The sequence below is a fragment of the Lactuca saligna genome, chromosome 6 (assembly GCF_052625555.1).
Source record: "Lactuca saligna cultivar CGN05327 chromosome 6, ASM5262555v1, whole genome shotgun sequence".
Lineage (NCBI taxonomy): Eukaryota > Viridiplantae > Streptophyta > Magnoliopsida > Asterales > Asteraceae > Lactuca > Lactuca saligna.
This window is the reverse complement of record NC_136422.1, coordinates 155,480,180-155,491,045: the sequence shown is the minus strand read 5'-3', so window position 1 is coordinate 155,491,045 and position 10,866 is coordinate 155,480,180. Positions and strand designations below refer to the sequence as shown.

General features: G+C 33.8%; 2 protein-coding genes across 2 annotated transcripts; one reads left to right on the top strand and one right to left on the bottom strand.

Annotated features, from left to right (window-relative positions):
• The first annotated feature begins 463 nt into the window (after window positions 1–463).
• LOC145001614 (U-box domain-containing protein 28-like) lies at window positions 464–1,924 on the top strand. Its single transcript, XM_078960972.1, has one exon. It carries the CDS (start codon window positions 564–566, stop codon window positions 1,797–1,799), a length of 1,236 nt encoding a protein of 411 aa, XP_078817098.1. The 5' UTR covers window positions 464–563; the 3' UTR covers window positions 1,800–1,924.
• Window positions 1,925–5,933: 4,009 nt separating this feature from the next.
• Window positions 5,934–8,272, bottom strand: LOC145001368 (glycine-rich RNA-binding protein RZ1A-like). Its single transcript, XM_078960739.1, has 4 exons — window positions 8,122–8,272; window positions 7,239–7,355; window positions 6,629–7,178; window positions 5,934–6,040 (listed from the first exon to the last, which is right to left on the bottom strand). Exons 2-3 carry the CDS (start codon window positions 7,347–7,349, stop codon window positions 6,642–6,644), a joined length of 648 nt encoding a protein of 215 aa, XP_078816865.1. The 5' UTR covers window positions 7,350–7,355; window positions 8,122–8,272; the 3' UTR covers window positions 5,934–6,040; window positions 6,629–6,641.
• Window positions 8,273–10,866: the final 2,594 nt, after the last annotated feature.

The following is a 10,866-nucleotide window of genomic DNA, read 5'->3' as shown; positions in this document are numbered from 1 at the left end:
TATGAGTATGAAGCCTATCTTGCCCTAAATGAGGTCGAAGATGATGAAGGTGGTGTTCGGAGTTGAAATGGAGGTAGTGATGAATCAGGTATATGAAAAATGATTAAGTATGGGGTGGGATGGGGTGTTTTTTTAATTTAATATTATGAAAAATTAAAAATATGTAAAAGAAAAAAAAATACATTATAAAGGGCTATATAGTTTTTCGTATAGATAATGACCAACCACGTAAAAAAGGACCACTGGTGTGATAGTTTGCAATGTTATCATTAAAATGAGAATTTTGGTAAACAACAGGGACCAATTCTGAAATTTTATCTTTTTATGACCTAACAAATAAAAAACTGATAAACTTACAAAACTTCAACCGAAGTACCCACACAACAACGAATCGTTGACTAAATGACGTCATCTCTTCCCCTTTGACTCTCTCTCCCCCCGTCCCTTCAAAGACCCCAAACTTCTCTCTCTTTATACCCTCCAACTTCTTTCTCTCTCTCTCTCTCTTTCTCTCTCTAAAAAGTCTAAACACACAATTGATTCCTACACAAAAACACACACTAATGGCGAGAGAAAAGAGCAACGGATTGTACCTGAGTGTTCCCAGCTTCTTCAAATGTCCGATTTCCATGGACGTCATGAAATCTCCGGTCAGTCTATGCACCGGCGTCACCTATGACCGGGCCAGCATCCAGAAATGGCTCGATTCCGGCCACAATACTTGTCCCGCCACCATGCAAGTCCTTCAATCTACCGATGTCGTCCCTAACCTCACACTCCGCCGTCTCATTCGTGTATGGTCTGATTCCTATCTCCTCAGCCCTGCATCAAACGCCTCATTCAACAACCATCTTGCCTTTGATTCCTTAAAGAAATTGATTAACAACGAACAGACGCAACCGCAACTCCTTTCGTTAGGTACGCTATCGAGTATTGTTAGTTTTGCGAAATTGTCGATTGAAAACAGAGAATCGTTGGCGAAATTGGACGGATTCGTTCCGACGCTAGCGAGGAATTTAAGAATTAGTAATGAGATTGAAGTTGTTGAATTGCTGGTCACTGCTTTGGATCTGATTCTCCCTGAGAAAGGAGTTAAAGAGCAATTAATCAACTTGAATTCAGACGATGCCTCATTGTCGCCGTTCACTTTCGTTCTTCAGAAAGGCAGTTTGGATGCTAGAATCAGCGCAGCTAGGGTTTTGAAATCACTCGCGGCGTTTGACAACGAATCTCGCCGAGTAATCGCCGATCAAATCACCTTATTAAAAGAGCTATACCGCCTAACAAGTTCCGAAACCGACCTAAAGGCGGTGGAGGCAGGATTCGCAGCTCTGATCGCCGTTTCCACATCTCGCCAATCGAAAAAGGAACTCGTCCGTCTCGGGATCGTGAGAACCGCCGGTAAAATCCTCTCCGGTCCGGAAAACACAGTTCCGGTGATTGAAAAAGTGATGAAGATACTAGAGATGGTGTCGACATGCACCGAAGGACGGACGGCGATATCTGAAGACGAGAACTGTGTAACGGCGGTCGTACACCGGCTGATGAAAGTATCACCGGCGGCGACGGATCACGGAATCGGAGTGATCTGGAGCTTATGTTACATGTCAAGAGATCGAATGGCTCAGGAATCTGCAATGAGAAACAATGGATTAACGAAGGTGTTGCTCGTGATGCAGAGTAATTGCTCCGGCACAGTGAGGCAAATGTGCGGCGACCTGGTCAAGGTTTTCCGAGTTAACTCAAAGTCATGTTTGGCGAGCTACGAAACGCGGACAACTCACATCACGCCGTATTGACTCGGTCTATACTTTTTTTTTTTTTTTTTTTTTTTTTTTTTAGAATTCATCTGACTTACAATTTTAGATCAAAAGGCTGTAAATCATATTTTTATTATAAAATGACAAATTGATCCCTCCCTCCACCACTACCATCAACCAATTGCATAAAACCTAATTTTGTCTTTTACTATAATTTTCTTACAAACAATTGCAAAAAATAAATAATTATAATAATTGAAATTGGTTAATAGAATCTATTAATCTGAAAAGTTAAGTGTTAATATAAGTGTTTAATAGGTTTCGTGTCTATTTTAATGCTAGTATATATTTTTATTGTTGCATATTTGTAGTGTTTTACTTGTTTACCCTTATCCCTTTTATGTATACTTCTAGTTTTAATGTTTTTGTTTATTTATTTATTTTTGGTTATATTTGCTTATTTTTCATTTTGAGTTGGCGCTTTCGTACGAATGAGACCACTCATTGTGGGCAAGTCATCTGGTTTTTATGGCGTTAAGGTATTGTTGTTGTTGTCGATGTATTAATGGTTAATAATTGTTTGTGTTAAATTAGTTTTTATATTATGAAGCTCAAAAGTAATTTATATTTATTATATATAATAGTTCATATTTATGGTTTTCAATTTTTGGTTAATTAATGTATAAAGCAGTGATTCGATTCTCACAAAAGTTTGAATAAAGTCCTAAAAATCTTTTTTTTTAACATAATAGTTTCAATATTTTGATTTTTTGTCTAAATTAACGAAAATTTTATTTTTATATTTGAACAGCAAATGATAGATTATATGGTTTTTTTCAAATTATATGATTTTTCTGTTCAAAAAAAAAAACTTTTATGATTTTATTGAAACTTTTAAAAAACTTTATAAGACTTTTATGTAGATAACTGATAACCCATAAAACTTGTCCCTCTGAGAAAAATTTTAAGGAATTTATAACCAGATACAAACCAATATAAAGCAAAATGAAAATTTTCATTTTAAGACATATTTGACAAAACTAGTTAGAAATGTAACTTTTGTTGTTTAGAATTGTTCAGTAAAAATATATAAAACAAACTAAACTTAAAAAAGAAAAAGTTAAAAACTCTTAAAAACTTTAGCTATACTTATTTACATTTTATATTTTCAACCACATACATACACACCTTTTTTTTTGTATTGCAAAAGGAATTTATTAGCAAAATGATTATCTTTTTTTTTTCTTGTCTAATGGCATTGCATATGCAATTCCGCATGTTAAAATATAAAAATTTCCAAATTTGAATAAGGATTAACGTTTGGTTTGAATCCTACGTATGGACAACTTCTACCTTAGACTTTGACCAATACCTGTAAGAAGAGAAAGATGCTTTTGGAAATGTATAAAGACAAAACCAGTATTAACTATTACGTGACAGAATATAAAAGAAATTATATTTATATGAGAGATATGAGTTAAATTAAATAAATTAAAAGCAGGGACTACAGTTTTTGACTTTTGTGGTTTGACAAACATTTATAGGTTGATGCTTTTGACCCTAAAATCGGGTAATTGTTGGACATGATTTAAAGTGGTTTTGATTCTTGATGTTGGCATGTTTTAAACCAAATGTGTTTTCTTTTTTATGTGAAGAATATATGACGTTAGTTAAATGCCATTATTTCCTTTATTGGTATCAAGAATAGTTACAAAAATTGTTCTAAAAGCTACCATTTCATATTCTATATTTCACTTTTTTATAACTTTATGAATAAATTACGGATTTCGTTTATTTGGTTTTGCTTTATTTATAGGTTTGGTCTAGTAGTATTAGTGGTCACAATTTTAATCAGAATTTTTTAATTTGACTAGGAACTTCTGTGTTTTTTACAAGGCATGTGGTGTACGTATTAGTCATTTTCCTTATTTACTTTTTAAACGGATTTTAATTTTCTAAACAATCATAAAATTCTAGAACACACTTACATAAGCTTCATTAACTTATAAATTAAAATCCTAATTAAGGGATTTAATATAGAGCAACGAAAATGATAAAGGATATATGGTCTAACAATATCCGGAGTTGATAAATAAATATTTTTCAGATTTAGACAAAATATTTAGATTTAAAAATATGAAAATTAAATATCCTGCTACTCATATCAAATGATGATATGTATTATATTAAATTTTTCTTAATAATATTTAAATCAACTTATCACCATTTAACATTGGTAGGAAGATAAGTAGGAGGAAATTGTAAGAGGATATTTAATTTCTCTAAAAATATAATAATGGATACATATGCAAATCGTTCTAAAAAATATGTAATAAAGAATTTGAGTTTTGACATTTTATTTAAAAGAAAAATAGAAAAGCTAACACAAATTATTAAGCTTTTTCTAATAAATAAACTAAACTTTAAAAATATTAAAAAAATAACATCTTTCGGATATGCCTATGTAGGGGATCTCAATAGGTCGGAAGTGGTTCCAACTATTTACGCCATTTTTCATATTTCTTTTAACTTTTTCAATTTATATTATTCAAAAGAGAAATTGAATATATTTTTATATTTTCTATTCGTCTTGTTAAGTTATATTTAATAAAAATAATAATATTTTAATACGTTATTAAAAAAAAAACTTTTATCTCAGCATAGCTGAATAGGACAATGGACTTATTGTAATAAAGTTTTTTTTTTTATATATTAGTTTGTATTTGCCTATATTTTTCTACCATGTAGATAACTTTTTTATATATATTTTAGCATTTTCGTAGGCACCATACCAAATGCATTTTCACAAGTCACCCTACGCAAATGCATTTTTGCATTGTACCCCGTGATTTATTTTTATTTTTATTTTTTGTTATTTTTTGTTTCAAATTTCAATACTCTTTTTTCTTATAAAATGTTTATGGAAAACAAAGAAGTGCTGTTGGTTATAAAAATTTATTTTCAGTTTCTTCAAAAATATACAAGAAAATAAAAAAGGATAGTAGAGTTTTTGTTTTCAATAGAAAATTTAAAGAAACACGGTTGATTAAAACTTACTGAGTTTTATTTTCCATTTTAGAAAAATTACAAAATCTGTTGGAATTATTGAATATGTATGTTCAAACGGTTTTTATTTTTCAATTTTCGTTACATCAATACAATATTTAACATATTACCTTCTACAAGTTATATTTAATTTAGAAAATCAAAAAGCTCTCTTTTCTTAGAAAATTTTTGGAAAAAAAATCGAACCAAAAATATTTTTCTATGTTTAAAAAAATTTCTTAGAATTTTTTTTACAACCAAACATACCCTTATATTGTATTTAGTGAATTTTGTTTATACTAACTATTTGAATAAAACCACTAAATACTAATTAGATTTTATATTTTATATTAAAAACAACTTTAACATGTTAATATTTTACAGCAGATAAAAAAAATCAAAATAGGAAATATGCCAGACTTGATTAGCTATTACGAAATTAAAATATAACAATTAAACCATTAAAACCACAACAATATAGTAATCTTTATGTATTTTTCCAAATGAAAAGGCAAAGATTTCGACTATTTTAAAAGCAAACCGATTTGAGTCATTGATTTGAACTAAAATCGGCTTATCAAATCAACAGCGTTGTCCATTACTAAAACAAAGGATGCTATATCATTAAACCACCTCCTTTTAACATTCATCACACCTGGACATAAGTTCTTTTAGGGGAAATGCATTTATGAATTGTTCCCACTACAAAAAATGAAAATTCTATAAAAACAATTTGTGGAACGCTTTTTGTTCTGCAGAATATGGTTTTTGCGCAATTATTTTCAAAAAAAATAATAATAATCTTATGTTAATTCGCCTGTTTTGCGGATTTCTAGTGAGATCCACATCATCCACTCACAAACCATTAAAAAAGTAATTTTGAAAATACTTTAAACAAGCTAAAGCTCTAAACATAATTCAGATCAACCGGAAACAAAACAATATACTCAAATCAAGCACCAAATAAATCTAAAAGAACACTGAAAACAGATCCATTCAACATTTCAAGAAATTTGTTCGAAAGATAAACAAATACTAGAATCTGGAAATTAAAATATATATATATATATATATATATATATATATATATATATATATATATATATATATATATATATATATATATATATATATATTATAGATTTCCACTTTCACATTATCCAAAATGGGACTGAATGCAATCTCACGTAAATCACTCATTGTTTTGCTACATCCAGCTTCTTTACCTGCCACACCTGAAATACCAACAACCATTACACCCCACTTGCTAAACCAAAACAATTTGTTGTAGTGTCTTTGGCTTACATTGAACCCGGATACATGTCAATGGGACAAAATTTACAATTTTTTGTCTCACCCAAAAAGGCAGAACAAGGTAGGACAGAGACTCACATTCTATCTCTTATCTGTTAAAAAGACATAAATGTCCTCCACATCCTAATCATCAAAAATAGCCCTACAAAGCTTGACCAGTCCCAATAGTGTCGTGTCCAGTATAACAAATGCAGCCTTCGGCTGCATTTGTTACAAGGGACTGGACAAGATAGGACTCAACAAGCTTTTTAGGGCTATTTTTGAGGATTAGGATGTGGAGGGTATTTACATCTTTTTAACAAACAAGAGATAGAAAGTGAGTCTATGTCCCACCTTGTTCTGCCTTTTTGGATGGGACAAAAAATTGTAAATTTCGTCCCATTTGACACGTGTCCCGGTTCAATGCATGTCAAACACAGTACAAACTGCTTTGTTTATGTCTTATTACAATAGCTCAAAAAAATTAAATCTAAATTTTTTTTTATTACAAGAAAACTAAAAATCATTACCTTAGATGCATAATCAAGGGCGTTCATAGGGACCAGAACGATCGCGATCGCGATCACGTCTATCGCTTCCCGAACCACCACGACTGCCGGAATCCCTATTCCGTCCACTCGAACGATCACGATCTCCGCCACGGTCAGGACCATGGCGGCTTCCGCCGCCGCCACCACCACCATATCTGTCATCTCTTCCACCATACCGACTACCACCTCTTGACCCTTCTCCAGATGGACATTCACGAGCAAAATGTCCAGGCTTTCCACATTTGAAGCAGTCACCGCCAGATCCCCGCCCACCACCGCCGCCGGCACTGCCATAATCACGATCTCGCCCGCGGTCCCTCCCCCTGTCGCGGTCACGGTCACGACCGCCATCACGGTCTCTACCACCACCGCCGCCGCCTTGATTTGGTTGAGCTTTGTCTACTGAAATCGGACGCCCATCTAAATCTATTCCATTCATTGCTTCGATTGCATCTTCCATTGACTTTTCATCATCAAAAGTAACAAATCCAAATCCACGTGATCTCCCTGATGATCTGTCCATAACAACCTAGAAAACAAACATATGTGAATTAGTGTACAAATGAAAGTACAAATGAAAAAGGTTTACCTTTGCATCTAGAAGATGGTCAAATTTTTTAAAGGCTTCTTTCAAATCCCTGTCAGATGTTGACCATGAAAGGTTACCAATGAAACAACGATATTCATCCTGATCAATCATGTTCACCTGAAAGAAGAAGAAATTGAAGGTGTCACATACAGGTAAGAGATGAATAAATCCATCACTCTGTTTCAGCAAAAAGCAAATACATTTTGGAATTTTGAAGATTATATTATGTCTCAACTAAGATTTAACATTGTATATGAGTAAGTGACCTAAACACCTCTTAAATTGCAAATATTTGATACTCCAAAGTGAAGAAACGTCAAACTGAATTCACCTTTTATCATACAATACAGCTCAGTAAACTGGAAAACAAATATTGTTACAGGTTTCTCCATTTTTTGCGAGAGAAATTATCACATGAACTCTGAAAATGAAATAGTTACAGTGAAGAATCTCCAAGGTTTCAACTTGCACTTATCGGATTAGGCAAAACGTGTTAGATACCTAGATCGTCTAGGATCATCAACATTTTATAACAACCGAGTCACGAGAGGTAATGGAAGCCAAAACTGGATTAAAACTTATGGGTTAGGATGCCAGAATAAAACAATATGTTCGAGTTCGAAGCGAATTGGCTTAGATTGTTGAGTCCCTATCACATACGTCGAATATATGAAACAAAATGCAGCGAAAACAAATTTAATGTACCATGAACGAAAAAGAAGAGCTATAAAGCTACTACAGAGTGAAAAATCATCCGATAGAAACTGGATAGCTGCAGATACTAGATCAAGAACAACGTTTAGCAAATACGACATGTAAAGTATAAGAGAACGATGAATCTAAGATGCTATTCTGTTATAGAGTAGCGAGTCGAAGTACTTACAGTTTTTTCGCAAACGATTGCGTCTATAAGCGAGAGTTCCTTCTCTTCGCTTTCCAAAACCCTAACCCTAATCTGATTGAGGTGGAGACCTCAAATTCGGTTCGAGAAGGATTTTTGTCAATTATGTTAACTAGGCAAAATATTATGATTTGTACCCTTATGGTTTAGAAATACTGCAATCAAAGTCCCTCTCCGATTGTTTTAAGACGGGCAAATAATAGCATTTAAAATTTTTGTTAGGTATAAGGTTAATTTTTAAGAATAATTTGAAATTTTAAGAAGCCTGGATTTTTAAAAAGATTGAATTTATAACATGTTGTTTGGTTAGAACTTTTGAATTGTTAGCGTTAAATTATAAAAATAAGGGATTTTAGCATCTTAGTACAACAAATTTTGGCGAATTTACACATTTAGCCATTCAAGTATTTTTTTATGCTCAATTGGTCCTAAACGTTAGGATATACCGGCTAATTAAGGGTTTGAAAGAAATTGTATTCGGTTTACGGGTAACATGCTAACGTGGCAGAATGACAGGTAATCGGTTGTTCTTGTATCTGGTCATATAATGGTGTAATTGATATGTAAAATTTAACTTTAATGATCTACTAGACCCAAAAAAAACAACAACAACTTGAGTGGCTACATGTGTAAAATGGCCAAACTTTGTTGTACTATAATGTCAAAAACCCTAAAAATAATCATTTACCCTTATGGATTATTTTTTATCGAATTCAATGTTTCCGTCAATTAGAACAACAATAACGACCCAAAAATCAATGGTAAAATTTTCATTTTTTATTATAGTCAAATACAACTATTACTTAATCCAAACATTCAAAAACATTGCTTAATTAAAACATTTATCAGAGTTACATCCCAAAATCATAAAATGCGGAAAACATGGGTGTGTGCACTGCAATCAAGTCGATCCCTTCCTTTCCAAACAAATGATACCTAAACCCATAAACAAAACTATAAGCACGAAGCTTAGTGGGTTTCCCAGAGCATACCCCACATAATCCACGTAACTGCATAAACCATATCAACCACATAAGTCATGAGTATAAACATATAAGCATATAAGGATGTTGTGGGCTCCTCCTAGGGTCTTACTCCAGGATGTCATAGGCTCCCCCACATGGTCATACACCTAAGTGTCATGGGCTCCCCAGTGGTCTTTACCTGGAAAGTTATCGACTCCCCCGCATGGTTTGACATCCAAGCGTCATGGGGTCCCCCCATGGTCTTTACCTGGAAAGCCATAGGCTCCCCCGCATGGTTTGGATTTGCTTGATGAGATCAGTCATATCCATAACACCTTATATGTCTCTCAGTTACAGAAGTGTTTAGCTGATGATTATGCGGTGATTCCTTTGGACGATATTGAGGTCGACGAGCGCATGAACTATGTGGAGAGGCCGGTTGTGATTCTTGACAGGAAGACCAAGGTTATACGCAACAAAGTGGTGGACCTGGTAAATATGCAATGGCAACGCTGAAAGGGCTCTGAGTGGATGTGGGAGTCTGAGGATGAGATGAGGGAGCACTACCCAAACTTGTTTGCTGCAACGGACTTTGAGGATGAAGTTTGATTCAAGTGGGGAGAGTTGTAACACTGTGTTTTAGGTACCTTTCATTTTGTCTCTAAGTATATAAAAACTTTGCAAAAATAGTCCTTACGCCAGGGGGGGGTACCTCCTGGAACGTCGAGTGTAGTTTATTAATGGGTGGCAGGGATTCTTTCGCATATGTTAGGCATACGTAAGATTACCTTGGGCTTACTCATGAAGATTCTAAACCCTAATTTTTAGGGTTTAGACCCTATTTAAAGGACATTATAACCTTAAGACCTCTCTTACCTCTAACCTCCATCTCTCTTAGCCTCCATTTTTGAAACCCTAATTCTTGTGTGTGGTTTTTGAAGCTTTTAATGACATTTTGGTGTTCTTGGTGATGAAGGAAAACCTTTGGAGTTGTGGTATTTCACTCAAGCTCTTGGATCCATCATATACTCATCTTTGTGCATCTTTAGTAGGTATAAAGCTCAAATCTTGATGCTTGCCTTGCTAGATCTTGTTAGTTTTCAAGTTATGATCTTTTTGTCCCAAAAACCTTGGTCTCATTAGTTTTTTCTACTCCAAACCATTGAGTTGCCCTTTCAAGCATTTTAGAGTGTTTAGTGACATAAAAATGCAAGCTTGGTCCTTGGTTTTCATCCATACAAGAGTTATGGAGTTTTAGATGGTAATATAAGTTAGGGTTTTGGTTTTGAGCTTCCTTTTGCCATGCAAATGCATAAAGGTTACAACTTATGAATTTAGACGTTTAATGGGTTTAGATCTGAAGTTTGGACATTAAATCTTAAATATTTAAGACCTTAACAGAGGGTCTAGATTTCCAAAGGGTATGTTGGGCATAACCTTGAGTATGTTAGGCATACTGGGTTGCTGCCCCATAATCCTTCTGAGTCAAAAGTTGTACACATGGTGTGATAAGTTGTACGCATGACGTACTCCCAAAGAACCCTTTTGGGTCATTTTTGGTCTTTGGGTCGTTAGGGTTTTTGGGCCTTGAATATTGGGTCATGTATGAGAATGGTAAAATGGTCTTTTTCCCTTAATAAGATAAAAGATGTTTTAGACCATTGATTATGGGTTAAAATCATGATTATTAATTAGGGATGTCTTTGGGTTTTGATTAGTGAAAGAGGTCGTGATAGCAGCAGCTCAAGTGTGAGATTTAGTT

Bases quoted from the DNA above. Each gene is read 5' to 3' on its own strand.
- LOC145001614 (XM_078960972.1), top strand. From the start codon at position 564: ATGGCGAGAGAAAAGAGCAACGGATTGTACCTGAGTGTTCCCAGCTTC.
- LOC145001368 (XM_078960739.1), bottom strand. From the start codon at position 7,349: ATGATTGATCAGGATGAATATCGTTGTTTCATTGGTAACCTTTCATGG. The intron at 7,179-7,238 runs GTAAACCTTTTT...TTTGTTTTCTAG, and splicing joins ACCATCTTCTAGATGCAAAG to GTTGTTATGGACAGATCATC.